This window comes from Rhagoletis zephyria, unplaced genomic scaffold (genome assembly GCF_001687245.7).
Source record: "Rhagoletis zephyria isolate East Lansing unplaced genomic scaffold, Rhagoletis_zephyria_1.1 Rzeph_scaffold_01265, whole genome shotgun sequence".
Lineage (NCBI taxonomy): Eukaryota > Metazoa > Arthropoda > Insecta > Diptera > Tephritidae > Rhagoletis > Rhagoletis zephyria.
In genome coordinates, this window is record NW_016158349.1 from 80549 (window position 1) to 97507 (window position 16959).

Here is a 16959-nt window from a genome sequence, read left to right on the forward strand (position 1 = left end):
GCTTTAAATTACCGGGTTTGACCAGCGTGAAGAAAAACTAGCAGGCCCAGCGTTGAAGTAAGGCGGGAACATCTGTATGTATGTATGTATACAGTATTTGTAAAACATCTGTATTTTGTTTATTAAATTTTGTAACTTATTTATAAGTATATATGTATATCAATATATTTTTGACAATGTATGTATATACCAAATGACTTGTTGTGAATTAATAAAAATAAAATTTGAATATCATATTTAAAAATGCATATTTTTAAAATGCAGAAAAAACATTTTAGGATTTAATTTCAACATGCGCATATTCAATTATCAAACGATCGTTTTTAAAAACGATTTGAAAATTTGAGTACCAAAAACAAAAACATGGATTTTGGAAATTGAATTTAAAATTTTCGTTCTCAAAATTTAAATAAATATTGTAGGTGCAAAACCTGGGTCAAAACGTTTTTAAAAGTAAAACGTTCCACACAAATTTGAAAACGAAAATTTCTCTGTGTAAAAGTGTATTGAGGCAACGCTGACGCCCGCACTGTCCCCATCATAAAGGTGGAGGAGGAGGCAGGTACCCAAAACGAGGTACTGTAGAACAATTTCCACGGGTCTTAGGAAGCCTTGGCTGCTCTATGGGAACGTCCTTAAAGAGGAGACGTGGAGGTGGCGCTCATCCAGGAATTTTTGGTGAACAACTCAAGGATATGTGATGATGACGTCATGGTTACAAATGGTGATAGGAGGCAACCTGTTCGCGTTGGCCTTAGTTAATATTCCAAATGAGGCTAAGGGCCCTCCTCATACGCCGCTGCGTAACATGGTGGACAGCTTCAGGGGTGGACTTGCCCCAATCGGTGGTGATACTAATGCACACCATGTCCAGAGGTGAGTAGGGATATTAACAGTCAAGGTAATAACTTTTCAATTACCTTTTAATAACTAATTTAGTAGTAATTGGCAATAGAGGCATGCAACTTACTTTTATTGCTACGTAAGGAGGTAGGCATAGGACCATTATTATTATTGTTTTTGTCGAAGTAAGATGAATCCTGGACCATAGCGGGTCGGGAACAGGTGAAGTTCACAGACAGTGACAATCACCATCGACCTTCCTTCCTGTGAAATGAGGAATAAGCCTGTTGCGAAAGAGAAGATTATGAGAACTGTACGAAACTTTCAACCCATTAAAGCTGCAGGTCCGCATCTAATCAGAACAACACAACTTCATACTTAGAAGTGGCATGCCGCGGAACTAGAAACTTTTGTAGACTGGATGTTGATCACTTTCAGAGACCATTTTAAATTTAACTACACATATACAGGCAGCAAAGCTTCACGCGATCTTAAGATAACAGTTTTATAGGATCTCCTTTTTTCTCACTATTTTGAGTCGATTGCTGTCAAAAGGACTACCAAAACGAATATATATATATATCGAGTAATTCTTAAGCTTCAAGGACTATTACCTTGCAGCTTTTGTGGACTTTCAATAAAATATGCCCTAACAAATACCTTGATGAAACTTGGGGACAGCTCTTTGGTCGAGTTTGTAAACCAAACGTTCATCGGCAGCGTAGTAACGGCGAGCACTTGTGAGAACCAAGTTTCGAGGGATGTCACAAGACACTACCCAAGGTGCCGTGCAAGAGAGCCATAGGCGAAAAATCGAGCTTGAAGCCAGGAATTTGCCGTTGGTTTTACATCGCGATTGTTGGAGCAGCTTTCTTATGTGGAGTTATGGCCTGTTCTAAACAGGGTGAGTAATCTTTAAATACTTAGCTACTAAAATACATAAAACGTCTTAGTTTATTAGGATCAGCTTTCCCGGAGATATACATCTACATATATCATCAAGCAAGATCTAGATTAAAAAAAGCTCTTTTACAAGGGCCGCTCCATTGCAGGCAATGGCAAACCGCCGAGTATATTTATGCCCTGAAAAGCTTCTCATAAAACCATTTGTCGTTAGAAGGCCAGGCGTTTAGTTCGGTTTAACGTACATGTAACAAAAAAAAAAAACACAAATTATATGACCGAAAATAATAAATTTTACTTAAAAAAGATGCTTTTGGTCTCGAGTTTCTAGAACAGGGTCAGCGTTGTGAATTTCAACTGAGCTGGCTATTTAAGAATTTAGAATTTTCCAAACTTTCACATTTATAATAATAGCGGGATTTACTATAACTTGTCAACTAAATTCCTAAGCTGGTGGCAACCCTCTTCAAAAATATTTGCCAAATAGATACTGCTTTCGTAAAACCTCTCTCATTTGATATCCACATTAAAATATTTCGCTTAACTTGTTAATTAAATTGAATTTAACTTTTTGAATAGGTGGCAACACTGTTAAAAAATATTTTAAAAATAAATAGTTTTTAGCCATCTTCGTTTCGACGCCTCCACGGTTGTGGTTGTCTTTAGTGAACTTATTAATTATTCGAGTTAGCATTTTAACAGCTGGCAACCCCTTTAAAAATACTTATGAGATAAATTGTTTTGCAGCCTCTTTCATTTGATATGTACACTGTTGTAATATTTTATCTATTTGGCTTATTAATTAATTGATTATAACTTTTGAAGAACGTGGCAACCCTCATCAAAGAATATTTAGTGTGAAAAAGTACCAAAATTACCCACACACTAACTCATTCACACTCTTTTGCATTTATATTTAGTATTATTTAGTAGGATTATGCACAGTTCCAAGTTGTAACCACTTTTACGTCACTCTCATTTTTTTATTTGCAAAGTTACGCTAGCAACGGTTTGCCAATTAAGTACAATGGCTTTCGTTATTTTAATGCTGAAAATTGAAGCTAACACGTTCAAGTTGAACATTTTTAACTCGACGCCCCATTTTGCTACTAATAACGGTGTTTAATCATTTGAAATTTAGTGTTGTCCTTTCATAAGTGTTTTTTTTTTTTTTATTAATTCCGCAACACTTTATACTAACTTATTCATTTAAATTCCATCAATTTTATTATTTAAAATGTACACAATGTGGGCGGTCACATACCTGTTTACGCATTTCGCTTGCAACAATGCAGGCATGCAAAAATGCATACGTACATACATACATACATAGATATGTATTTACAAATAGTTTGTCCACTCAAGCGTATTCACGTACATATAATTGTACATACATTGCCAACTCACGCGTTTAGTCGGAAATGAAATTTAGCTTGAAATTGTTGAATTTCNTTTCCGATCTCTTAAAAGTGTAAATTTTTTTTTATAAAAGTGTAGCATATTCTACAATAAAAAACGTGTAAATCTGATTTTAAAATTTTATACAAAAAAAATCACAATTTCAAAAGCGCGCCCCTTTGCGCTATCCTTATGCCCTGCACTAAATATGTTAATACTATTTTTAGAGAAATTTCTTATACGAAGTTTTATAGCCCATTCAATTTTGGTAAAATACAGTGCAGGCTTCAAGTGCCTGTAAAATAGCCTTGAGTTTTGACAATTTTTTGTTTTAACGTTGCTGCGCATTTTCATCCACACAAAGTATGCTCGATAAAACTTTTATATGGAAGAAATGTACAGTGAACAAAAAAAAGAATATAAATAAAAAATACCAAAAAGCAATGGTATTTTATACTAGCCACTTGAAACTAGCACTTTATTATGATAAAATTGCACGGGCTATAAAACTGCGTACCTGAAAATCTAATTCAAAAAAATATTATCAACTTTTTCACGACTGGACATTGGGATAGAACACGCCTTTGTTGACTTTTTTTTATTGTTATAAAATTTTTAAATCGGATTTACATGGGTTTTGCTGTATAACAACAAGGAGTATATCGTCACCTGAAATGCAAAAAGACGTAACAACATCGTCACTGAAATGGAAAAAGTCGTGACTAATAATTTTCTTTTTCCATAAAACGATTTGTGGAGTTGTAATTCGATGAAATCCATCATATCAATCAAAAAGTGAATTTTGAATTTTTTATAAGTTACAAAATTTGCATTTCAGGAGACGATATGTGTGTACATAGGTGACAATTGCATATATGTACGCAAAATATGTATTTAACTGTCTTACTTTGATCAATATTTGCATATCTTTGCAGCACGGAATATTTTTCGTCGTGGCACAAAAAAAGATTACGAACACTCAGGAAGCTTTTTGGAGGCCATTGGACCCGGTAAGTTTAAGTGAAAAATTACAATTTACTTAACTTTTAACTGCAGTTAATAAATTGAGGCCATTTGAGAAGCTCTAATGAAAATGTGCTAATAAAAAAAGGCATGAGTACCAGGTAGTCATAAAATTTAATGTGCAAACATCTGTGTCCCGACCTCGTCGCGAAAGGGTTCACAAAAAGTTTTGAGCTTGTTGCGAACTGGTCCCGAAATGACCCCGAAAAGTTCCGAACTGGGCCCGAACTAGTGCCGGAATAGTTCCGAACTAGACCCGAAAAAGTTCTGAGCTAACTAGTTCCCAACTACTACCAAAATGTACCCGAAAATTTTCCGAATTAACCTCGAAATGAGCACGTAGAAAAGTCTACTCTCTACTTATCTCGATGGTATGCCAACGGCTGTCCTCGTTAAAATCACTGGATCGCTCCGGATCACTCCCACACTGGCGCTTAACGCTATGCTCAGTGTTGCACCTACATATTGACTTTGCGGGTCCAATAAATATCTTCATGGGCGGATCGAAGCTGGATATTAGAGTTGAAGAAGGTGTTTTATATCAGGAACTCTCAACAAATCTCATGTTAAGGATGCTGGATTTCTGTAGCGTATTTAGGCAAAGGTGCGCGCCATAAAGCTGACAGCCGTTTCGTCGATTAGAAGTGTAAACATCTACTCTGATAAAACAGCGGAATGCCAGACCTCTCACTCAAGCGCCTCGAAAGACTTCCAAATCAAGCTGATCGGCTCCCAGGGCACAGGAACATCAATGAAAATTATAGAGTTGATGAATTGGCTAGGTAGGGAACCTTCGAGGACTTCACCTCGGATAAGGAGGACATAGAAATTCCATTGAAAACCTGCGGCTTGCTCTTAGACAGATGGGCGTACAGTCGGCTCAGCGTGTGCTGGGATAAAACCCTGATATGCTAAGCTGCAAGGTCACCCTGGCCGGTTGTTAACCGCAGGCGATGAAGGGAGTTTCTGCAGCTGGCTACGCGACAGCTCTCGATTCTAACCGGTGTTCTTTGCAGATATTGACCTTTAGAAAACCACGCGGTGTAACTTAATCAGGGATCCGCAGCTGCTTGGAGGATGAAGGTGAGAATCATTTCAGCACTTCCTTCTCAGGAATCCCCGAGGGATTCTCCGGAGTGGATATAAGCTGACTGCGGAACTTTGTTTTAGGCCAGTAGTTGCCGTTCAAAGAAAAATCTATGCAGTGTGGTAACTCAATGGAAAACCTAATTAAATGGCTATGGGAGCTCACATCTCGGTCCGGCCACCACAATCCAACCTAAACTAAACCTAGAATACGGAACGTGCACTTAGAAATGCAAAAAGTTTTTTCTTGAAGCTGGACGGGCACAAAACCTAAAAATACATTTAAAACAAACAAGAAAATCAATTTCCATTTAAAGAATGCACGTGCTTGTTCCCATTAAAATTTTTTGTTTGTACTCGTATTTTTCATACTTTCTAGAATACATATTTCTTCTTTGAGAATTCAAGTCGTACCTAATTATGTTCATACATATATGTATTTGTATGTGTGCACACTTTTTTTTCACTACTCACACAGTTTTGCTATTGGCACAGCTATTTGCTTTGATGCCCGTTTGTGGTGTGCTCTCAAAGTCTGCATCAGAAATGTATTTTTCTTGGAAATGTGTGCGCACCTGGTACGCTTTGCTGGTAATCGCCTGCCTGGGACCCGCCAGTTTGGTCACGATTTCTGTTGCATTCCGTGCATCGTTTAGTTTCGACACAGTTGGTAAGTTGAAAGGGGATGAATCCAACTATTAATTTACAATTCTTAAACTATAATATTTTCTTTCCCACTTATAGAGGCGGTCGTTTTCTATGTATCGATATTTGTTATTTCTATAGCATTTTTTCAATTGGCACGCAAATGGCCAGCGCTGATGCTGCAATGGGAGCGTACCGAGTCCCAGTTGCCGCCCTTAAATACCGAAATGCAGAAAGCAGCTTTGGCGTATCGTATAAAAATGATCACACTGGTGGCCACTATGTGCTCTGTGGGTGAGTATATACATACATACATGCATACATACATAAAGATACAAATCCTATGCGCCCTTGGCGTTGCTCATTGCTACAAAGTTTCGCCATTGCACTATGGGCCAGCAAACGATAAAAAGTGGTCAATATTCGAAATCTTATCGGAATGGCTTAAAACTTGCTACAGGGGGTTTTTGTGGACACTGATTACAAATCTGAAGTTAGATTTTAAGAATTCCAAATGGCGGATCCAATATGGCGGACAATATGGTGTTAAGTAATCGAATTGGCTTGAAACTAGCTACTCCATGATTACGAATTTGAAGCTAGATTTAAAAAACTCGAAACGGCTTAGTCAGCCTACATAAAATGAAGTTGCCGAAGCCCACCAGCAGGAGGCTACACTACGACTTAGATTTCATTTTTTTAGTGTTTTTTTGTTTTTGTTTTTATATCTATAGTTTTTCTACCAATTACGAATGTAGACTTCACGGTTTTTTCTTTTTATATTTCGCTTTTTTTTATATACATATAGATATTTTTGCGAATTAAAAACTTAGTCTTCGCTTTTCATTTTTATTTTTTGTAGTTTTATTTACTTTTGTTTTTGTTTTTTAAATTTGTTTATTTTTTTTACCAATTACCAATTCAGGCCTCTTTATTTTTTTTTTGTATTTTCCATTTCTTTGTTTTTTATATTTCTTATATTTTTTTTACCAATTAAGAATTTAGACTTAGTTTTGTATTTTGGTTGTATGTTATTTGTTTTTGTTCTTCTTAACTTTTTAATTCATTAAAAAAAAGGAAACAATTTAAAATTTCAGTTTTTAAATAAAAAATTAAAGTGTAGACGAATCGTCAGTTATGTTCATCATATCGGAACTTATCTCAGCAACTCATAAAACTAAAAATTTGGAATTAATTTTCTATAGGTAGTGATAAACACTTACGGCGAAGAGGATGAAAAAAAAAAAAAACTCAAAATGTGCAAAATTGAGCAAATTCATCTTAAAGTACATTTAATGCAGAGTAGATTTCATGTTTTGTTTTTGTGTTGTGCGATGATACACAGGAGTACTGCTAAACGCCAACGAGCACAATTCATAAAAATTAACGCCTGGCTCAATAAAGATGTCGAATTATTTTAAGCAAAGGCTATTTTTAATTATGGTTTTCTATTTTTTTATATTACTGCATCTTATTAACAAGAAACAAACGACAAAAGGAAAATATTTATTATTTTCTAGAAAAAAAATCTATTTTAGTATACATCGGACATGTAAATTTAAAATACAACTATTTCAATCAAAATAAAATTGCGACCACAATATTGAGGCAATTGCTAAAAACTACCTTAAATACTTTATATTTTGGCTATTAGCATAAAAAAATTAAAATTCTTAAGTTGACCTTTGGCCGTTTTTGAATGCCTACTGGCCCACTGTGCAATGAGTTGTTACTTTACCACTTTTCTGCTAACTACGTTTCCCTTCTGTTTGACTTTTGTTACGCAGTGGAGCATTTGCTGAGCATGTTGGGTATTATCTATTATGTAAACGCGTGTCCAGCCATACCGGGACATCCCATTCAGAGTTTCCTCTACTCAAATTGGTCGCAGTTTTTTGTTTACTTCGACTACAGCAACCTGGCGGGCATCTTTGGCAAAGTCTTGAATGTGATATCGACATTCGCGTGGAATTTCAATGATATCTTCGTGATGGCGGTGAGCGTGGCGCTATCGGCACGTTTTCGCCAACTCAACGAACATATGTTGCGTGCAGTCAAGCGGGTAAGTCGTCAAGTTGCTTGCTAAATAATTTCTATTGGCAAAATATTTTCATTATGCTGTTGAAAATTCGCTTTAATTTTTCACTTTCATCTTTTGATTTGAGTGTAAGTTACCCATATTTTTCACTGCTTTTTTTACTTTCACCTTTCACTTGTTTCTTAAGTGGCGCATATTTAAAAATATTTATGTCTAACTAGCACTTGTATGGTCTTTCTTGTTTTCATGGCAGCCAACCACGCAGAAATTTTGGATGGAAAATCGCATAAATTATCGCAATTTATGTAAACTATGCGAAGCTACAGATGACACCATTTCCGTTATTACGCTATTATGTTTCTCCAACAACTTATTTTTTATATGCGGAAAAATTCTTAAGAGCCTACAGTGAGTATTAGTAAGCTAACATTGTAGTTATTTTTTCGGAGTACGGGTATTAAAGCACTTAAATCATTTGTCGATTTGAGCCGTGACAAAGAAATTAAGCCAATTGTCTCCCTCCTTTCGAAAGCAGTCAGGTAGTACTTCTGAACATGGCCTTTTCATTGTGTTCGCGGGCGTCCTTGCCAACGTTATCCATCCATTGGTGTCGAGGCGAGAGATCTTTTCATTCCATCTTCTTCGGTACTCGTTACCTGGGCGAACAAGGCGAAAGATCTTACTTAGAATTGTCTTCTCAAAAGCTCCCAAAGCTCTCTCCAAGTTTCTGCGCCATATAAAAGGCATGAGAAGAATTGAGAAGAAAGAATCGGCCGACGATGTCGATATCATCTGCATACGACAGCAGCATCGTTCTTTTGCTGTATAAGTTATACTTTTCGGGTTCCGAATAAATAATAACACTACCTACTATGTAGGTTTGATATCTATTTTGATCGTAACTTTATTTGCTCCGCATATGCGGTAGTAACGAGCTAAGAGCCTGGCAAAAGACTGAATATTAGAATTAAGACAAAGCTTACTCTACCCTACTTAATCCCAACTGTAGCAGAGACTGTAGTAGTTGATATCTTTGGTGTTGTTGTTGTTCCAGCGACTGTAGTTTTAGGTGGATCGCCAATTCGCTATTGCTAGTGCTTTCGTTGTTGTTGTGGTTGCAGCGACTGCAGTTGCAGGTGGATCGCTACTCCGTTACTGCCGTTGTTTTCATTTTTGTCACGCGCATATTTGCAGACATAGCGTCAGCATTTCACATGAGAACGGAATGTTTCCCATGAGCGCGTTAGCAGGTGTTAACTTATACGGTGTCGCTGCTATTCAGTTTGGCAGTTCGTACATCGCTTTCCAACTTCTTCATCATCTGTTACGAATTCCTCAATATCTTATTCGAATGCCTCTGTAAATTAAGGGGCTTATCCACCCAACTCTTGTATCGGATCTACGTGTGCTTCATAACGCTTATAAAGTGCTCTTTATAAAAATGTACAGATACCCGCAGCTGCACTAAACAATTTTTTTTTGTTCGTTTTAGGAAAAAGCCATCCTATTCACACGTTATGTACTTCTGGTTCTCGCTGGGCTTCCTTTTGATGCGCACACTAATGCTATCGTTGTACAGCGCCGAAATTAATGATGAATCGCGACGGCCGCTTGTGGTTTTTCGTGGTATTTCGAGTGAATATTGGTGCCCTGAGGTGAGTTGGAAATAACTTAGAAAAATTTATAATGATTGGCTTGTTATTAAGTTAAGATTTAAACACTTTCAAACACTTTCAAGTCGATAATTTGAAAAAAAAACGCGATTTGAAAAAACCGGTTCCCCATTTTTAAATTAACCAGTTTTATTTGACATATTTTCTCTGTTTACGGTACAGCCACTGGAAGAAACGATGTATTGCGGAACGCTTTTCCGTCGTCCCTTGTCAAATTTAGTTTGGAGATAAACCGGTTTCGGCGTTGTGTCAACTTTATCGAGAACGATAAAATACACTGAAGATGGTAAAACGCCAAAGCTGGTTTGTCTCCAAACCAATATGGTATTATAAAATATACTTCATTTTATAACCAACACCATACAAATCCACATTTCAAACTTTGTGCAAAAATTATAAAAATTCAGCGAAATTTCACCAAAACTTAACACTTTTTTTAAATAATAATTTGCGTATGCTGTTTTATAGCCCAAGCAATTTTAGTATAATAAAGTGCGAGTTTCATATGGCTACTAAATACCGTTGATTTTTGAAAATTTGTTTGTTGACGCTATTACTCATTTTCTTCCAAAAAAAGTATGTTCGAAAATTTTTTTTACATGGAAGAAAATGATCAACAGTGTCAACAAACGCATGGGCTATAAAACTGCATACGCAAAACTTTTCTAAAAATTCTTAAAAAAAAGTGTAAGTGTGGGTGAAAATACTCTGAATTTTTAAAATTTTTGCACAAAGTTTGAAATATGGATTAGTATGGTGTTTGTTATTGAATGAACGAACGACGAAGTGTAGTCCATTCCCTCACCAATACCATATAAACCCAAAAATAAAACTTTATAGAGCACTGAAACAAATTTTATAAAACTTTCATCCAAATTTAAAACTTTTTTCTCAGAAGTGCTTAAATTTTTTTGAGCATAAAGTTTTATAGTCCTCTTAATTTTAGTAATAATGTGCAATTTTAATTTTCCAGGAACTACTGCTGATTTTTTAGATTTTTTTTTGAGAACATTTACCTCCAAATAACGGATGAACACAATTTAATTTTAAATGGAATAAAACCACAACACCGTCGGTAAAATAAAATCACAAGAAATTAATGGTAATTTTCATCTAAGATTTAATGAAGTATAAAACTGTATAATGTGGGTCAAATGAAACAAATTTTGAGGGTATGCGTATCGAATTTCGCAAAAAAAAGTTTCTGAAACCCCTTAATGAAGATACATACGAGTATGTACATACATATGCATCGTTAACTTAGAGCAATATCATAAAAGTAGCTATGGTAAAAGATATTTCTAGCCCTCATAGACAATAAGCATTTATTATAACATAAAAAAAAAATTCTATAAAAATAAAACAAACAGAAAAGTTATATGATTAAAAATAAATACGGCAAAAATTATTATTATTATTTTTTTCCTTAAAAGCACACGTAATAGGTCAACATTTTTATAACTCTTAAACTTCTTAATCAACGATAGCAATAAGTACTGAAAATTCTTTGTCCACTCAATAAACGTTGAAGCAGCACTTCAAATGGCGGTGATAAAATTTACTCCCTAGTACTCGTACATAAATAAATAGATACGTATAAGTTAACTTTACGTCTTCTTGTTGTCACCTTGCACTTTTCCGCATTACGCCTTTTCCACTCTATTTACTTTGTATATTTTATCTGGCCATAAATGTTGATTGGCTTAATACACTTGTAATTTGATGGCGCCCAACAGTTCCACATTGACTTAGCTCAACCTCCAATTTCCTTTTTATACCTTTCATGAGCATGAAATGGTATTATAACTTTGGTCCGATGTCTGTAAGTTACAGAATAAAAAGAGATAGACCCATTAAAATGTATACTTATATAATCAGAACGTCGAGCTGAGTCGATTTAGCCATGTCCGTCTGTCCGTCTGTTTGTATGCAATCTAGTCTCTCAGTTTTCGAGATATCCGGATAAAATTTGGTAGGTGGGTGTATTTTTATAATATATTATTCATTTGTCGGTACCGGAAGAATCGGACCACTATAACATATAGCTCCCATACAACTGATTGTTCAGATATGAGATTTTTCGTTATAACTTCTGCATTTATGCAGCTGGGAACATGAAATTTTGCAGTACTTGCACCCATTCTCAACAGAATACTTACAGTGAAAATTACAAAGATCGGGTCACTATAACATATATGAATCTTTCATACATCTGATTGTTCAGATATGGGATTTTACTGTAAAACTCCTTTATTTGAACAGCTAAAACCGATAAATTTCGTAAGATATTTTATAAATAATAATACAAAGTCTACTGAGAAAATCGTCAAAATCTATGCTGTATAAACTTTATCTCCTATACCACTGATTGTTCAGATACCAGTTTTTGTGATATATCTCCTTTATGTAGGAAACTCAATAAATTGTGTTACCGGTTTACATACCGATCACATAGCAGTGAAAATAACTTAGATTGGTGCTAATATAAGGTATATCTTCCATACCTCTGATTGTTCAGATGCGATTTGTTATATAGGTATGTAACTCCTCTATCGATGTATGCAGATGTATTCAAAAGCAGTAATCTGTCGAAGTAAAATTTGCAGATATTCATGAAAGGTATGAAGCCTTCGGCATAGCCGAAGACAGCGCTGCTCTTACTTGTTCTTTCTTTATTTCCTCACCTAGTTGACTGCATTTTTTCTGGCATTCATTGCAATGGTTATCCGACTGGCCGCTAAAGTGGAATAGCATTTCTTCTGTAGAAATTATGCAGCAATCGATTTTACTAAAGAGATTTATTCTTGAAGCAGTTATTGTGTTTGGGAGGTGTTTGTATAAAATAGAAATTTTACAATTTATGTAAGGCGAAGAGAATGAAAAAATAGTTTTATTTAGTTTATTGACAACTGTTGAGTCCAACAGTTATGTCCAGTGTATCCAAAATGTTGCCTAAAAAGTATCCAAAAGTATCCACTTTTTTGTTTTAAGTATCCACGTATCAATCTAAAAACAAAAACCTACAAGTTGTAGTGAAAAAGCATATTTTTTCATGAATTTGTGATATTTTAATATTTTTCCATTGAATTTCAATTTATGTCTCACATTTTCATGTGTAATTTTAATACTAAAATTAAACTTTTTTTAAATAAATTTGAGACCGCTGAACCAGAATATCCATCCAGAATCCATTTAATAAAAAAAAAACAGTTTTCAAGATATAAGCAAAAGTCATGTTCTCTAGGACCTTTCGGTCCTGCTGCTGGAAATCTGCGGGAATTTTAGGCGAACCCAACTATGTTATATATTTCGGAATAAACATTTGTTTTCCTCTAAATGCATGTCTCAAGTCGCTAAAAATTACCGTTGATTTTTTAGAATTGTTTTTGTGGAGGGTGTTGCGGATTTTATTTCATATAAAAAAAAAAAATTGATCATGTGTTATATGGAAGAAAATGCGCAATACCCTCCACAAAAAAAAAATTCAAAAAATCAACGGCGATTTTTAACGACTTCAGATTTGTACTTTCTTAGACTACAATTAAATGGGCTACAGAACTGCATACACGAAACTCTACTAAATATACTGATTAAAAACTTAGAAATTTTGATGACAACTTTTTTAAATTAACTTTTTTTTGCAATTTTTGCAAGCTTTGAAACTTTTATTTTTGTGGTTTCCGTTACAGATTGAATTATATTTTATATGAAGATTATTAAAAACAAAAAAAATAAACATAATTTGCAAACAATATCATTTTGAATTTCGTTTCTAATTAGTTGAACGCAGGTGTACTTATTAGAATTATCTAATTCCCTAAATTACAGTTGAATTTGATCTTTTGAACCAGTGAAAACCCTGGGAGGCTGCTTAGAGATAAAGCCTTTTCAAACCCATTTCCATTGATTCCCGTATTGCAGCAATTCACTTAACTAATTGAGCAACATTTTTGTTTAACTAAATCGGCCAAACATCCCTATGTGCAGCGTTCTGCCGAAATACCTACCAAAATGCCGTATTGCGGTCGTTTGAGCTAAAGAAGTTCTCTAAACCGATCTCGGTTCACACTGGCAAGCAAAAACCTTGAGGTTGTGCGTTTCATGGTTTTCGGCGGTTGCTCGTTGAAATTAGCGAATCAATCTCGAAATCTTGGTCTTCCTAAACAATGCAATCGCCAGACAGCTGACGGCAATATCACCATGGTTTGGTACTACTGTGACCCGAAAGATCTTCCGTACCACAGTCCTTCAGCATCAGTCTCCAAAATGGCTTCGGGTTTCTTAATAAGAGCTAAACGGGTCTTGAGCGACTAGTATCTAATTATAAAAGACTAGTTATGTATATGTGTATGTATGTTTTAAAAGGAACTAACCTTTTTCTGGCCAAGTCTGGACATTAGATTAGATTAGGCTACATGTAGAGCAGCTACATGTAGGAAGTTACCGCTAGTGAGAAAATCTATTCTAACATGCCTCTATTTGTTTGGAGGCCTTCTTTGATCCACGTATCTGAAGGCGAAGTTTGGGCCTAGTTAGAGCTTTGTAGTTACTGTTACTTGTGATACAATCTTCACTGGTCAGAATAAAAAACTCCTTGACAAACAAGTGCTTAGTTATCCTAGAGTAGCCAGTAAGAAAATCAAAAACTTGCTTCCTATTGAAGTTAATGGACGCTTCGATTCTCATAGTTGATATTTCTGATAAAAGAGTTAGCTTGTATGTTACCTACCGTATTTGTTTAAAAGGTTGCTGGGTCTATGAAACTCTGTGCAGCGCCTTTTTTTTGGCGAGCATGAGGTCCGATTACCTAATGTGGTAATCCCGGTTCCTAGATACGATGAGTATTAAAAGCTGAGGGCAGTCTCATACCAGCTTTGCGGGCACTTCGTTTATTTTCACGGCAAGAAGCGCAGCCCTGCAGTCAGAGTGGCATACACCTTGGCGGGAATGATCGAGTTAACTTCTCTCATACTAATGAAAAGGATCCGTCTGAGTTGTTTTCCATAGGTACCTGCTCCGACGTGCTGGCCAGTATTGGAGCCTTCAGCATACAAAATGTCCCAACGGACGTGTGATCGTCCGGGAGTAAGTAGCAGGATGCAGTGGAAAAAGAAACAGGCTGCCAAACAGCGGCACTCCGGACCGACACAGGGTCCCCTCTAGTCAAGGAGCAACAACATTATGATGTGCAAGCCCTACTAGACGCAAAGCCCTAGCCTAGGTACGTCAGAACGCATCTATATGAACTGACGGACGAGGCGCTAAAGTTAATAAAACGACCCATAGACCATAAACGCCATTCATAAGGAATCGGCCTCGACTTATACCAACTCCCAACTAAACTCAGATGTGCTCAACGAATGTCTGGAAAGCGGAGAGTTACCCCATTACTAGACAAACCCCTTCGAATAGCTTTATCTAGGTGAGACTTCCATTTATGGAGAACTGGAAGGTAACTCACTGACTTCCTTAGAGCAGTGTATTTCTTCTATATGAAGAAATGCTTCCAATAAGTTATCCACTTCTCTTTAACGCGATAAAATGAATATGCTAATCTTCTTAGAGTTCACGTCTGAACCGACATGTAACTATCTTTCGTACTAATTCCTTGATGACCTCCTTTTCGTTGCCTCTACAGTGACGTGGTACATCAAAACAGTCTTTGACAAGCTTGGATTTGAACATCCTTTTGCCGGGTATTAAATATCAGCACATTCTTTGTCCCTCATTCTCGTTTCGCCTATTACTTGTTTCTTTTTAGCCGACTTCAAAAAAAGGAGGAGGTTATCAATTCGTCGGAATAATTTTTTTTAAATGTATGTTACCGAATAACTTTGCACCACATTAACAGATTTCCATAATTATTTTTCTATGGGGAAAGTGATGTCTCAGGAGTGGTCCCACGCTAATATAGTTTAGATCCGATCATTGGATCATGAAGAAATTAACGGTACTCCTAAATTTGTATATGAGAATTGTAGTCGGTTGTGTTTTCTGCTTAAAAACTACTTCTTGTATTTTCCATCTTGTCTTTTTTCTACTTTTCACACAAATTGCATTGCCAAACATTCATGCGCTGACACCCACATATGTACATACATATGCATATTATATGCTGACAGCTTAAACGTTTTTCGGAAGAAGTGACCACAGACGTGGTTGCACTATCGGGCATGAAATTTTTTCATTTGACTCGTGGGCTGGTGCTCTCGGTAAGTAACATGTAATATGTATTGATTGAGAATTGCTCAAACACGCTGAATACTCGTAGTATTGCAAGATAACAACAAGAATTATTGAAAATTTCGAAAATGCTTGCAGTAATTCACATTTTTTCCAGTGTTCATAGCTAGTCTGCATACTTTTTCATATGCTTATATCAAACTGCTTTCTTTCTTTTCTTGTGAATATACATATGTATGTCTTCATCATCATTTAGGTATTCAATTTATTTGGTTTTGTTGATATCGGTTATTGTATTTTATTGCATGATTCTCATTTCTTCTTCGCAGGTAGCCGGCAGCATTGTCACCTACGAATTGGTTTTGCTACAATTCAATAAAGAAGACAAAGTGAACGATTGTTACGAATATTGAGCAGCAAGTTCAGCAATTCAATGCGCTGCATACCCACATAAATATGTATTGTACTACTTAATGTGAAAGAGTTCGATGTTTAACCAAGACTTTAAGTAAAACTTTTAAATCGTAGAGTTGCACAGTCTTTAAAAGACTTTATTTGAATCTTTAGGCAGCATTCTAAAGCAAATAAAAAATACCAGTGTCTTTTATTTGGTATACGAAGCCGTATGAGGTTCGGAGTGTCTATGCAATGAAAAGAACAAATTTATCATAAAAAAATTTAAATTATTAATTGGAAATTAATTTGTGTCAGATTCTCAATGCAACCCTGCTAGTTATGTTTAATTTTGACTTGGAGGTATGTTTATTGAACAGGGAGCAATCAGCTGTTTGTTTCTGGTTCTCTTTTAAAGCTGATATTCCATTATAACACGGAATTTACGGAACACTTTACATTAAAGTGGATAGATGTACCTAAAGAGTAAATATGTATTTATATATAAAGAAAATAGGAGGATAACAATTCCCATCGATACCATATCAACTTCTGTAATCACATTAAACAAATTTTGGCTATGAAAAGAATCTCTTCGAGCAGCGCGAGAGAAAACTTACAACATAGTAGAAAAGGTAAAAAACTCCATTTTTAGAGGTATTTTCAAACCGGTCCAGCTCACGTAAATCTTAATATTTTTCAGAAATATTTTGGTAGAAGTATTAAAATATACTAGGTTTGGTAATCTCGCCGGAAAACCGCAACTTTTTTTTT

General features: G+C 35.6%; 1 protein-coding gene across 1 annotated transcript in view; it reads left to right on the forward strand.

The window, feature by feature from the left end:
* Nucleotides 1-866: 866 nt before the first annotated feature.
* The window catches only part of LOC108363387 (uncharacterized), a 36878-nt gene continuing 20785 nt past the window's right edge, over nt 867-16959 (forward strand). Inside the window, exons 1-9 of the mRNA XM_017616737.1 lie at nt 867-876; nt 4080-4154; nt 5732-5923; nt 5998-6192; nt 7686-7960; nt 8190-8344; nt 9429-9591; nt 15732-15821; nt 16122-16204. Coding sequence (XP_017472226.1) covers nt 867-876; nt 4080-4154; nt 5732-5923; nt 5998-6192; nt 7686-7960; nt 8190-8344; nt 9429-9591; nt 15732-15821; nt 16122-16204 — 1238 coding nt within the window. The remainder of the gene's footprint in view (nt 877-4079; nt 4155-5731; nt 5924-5997; nt 6193-7685; nt 7961-8189; nt 8345-9428; nt 9592-15731; nt 15822-16121; nt 16205-16959) is intronic.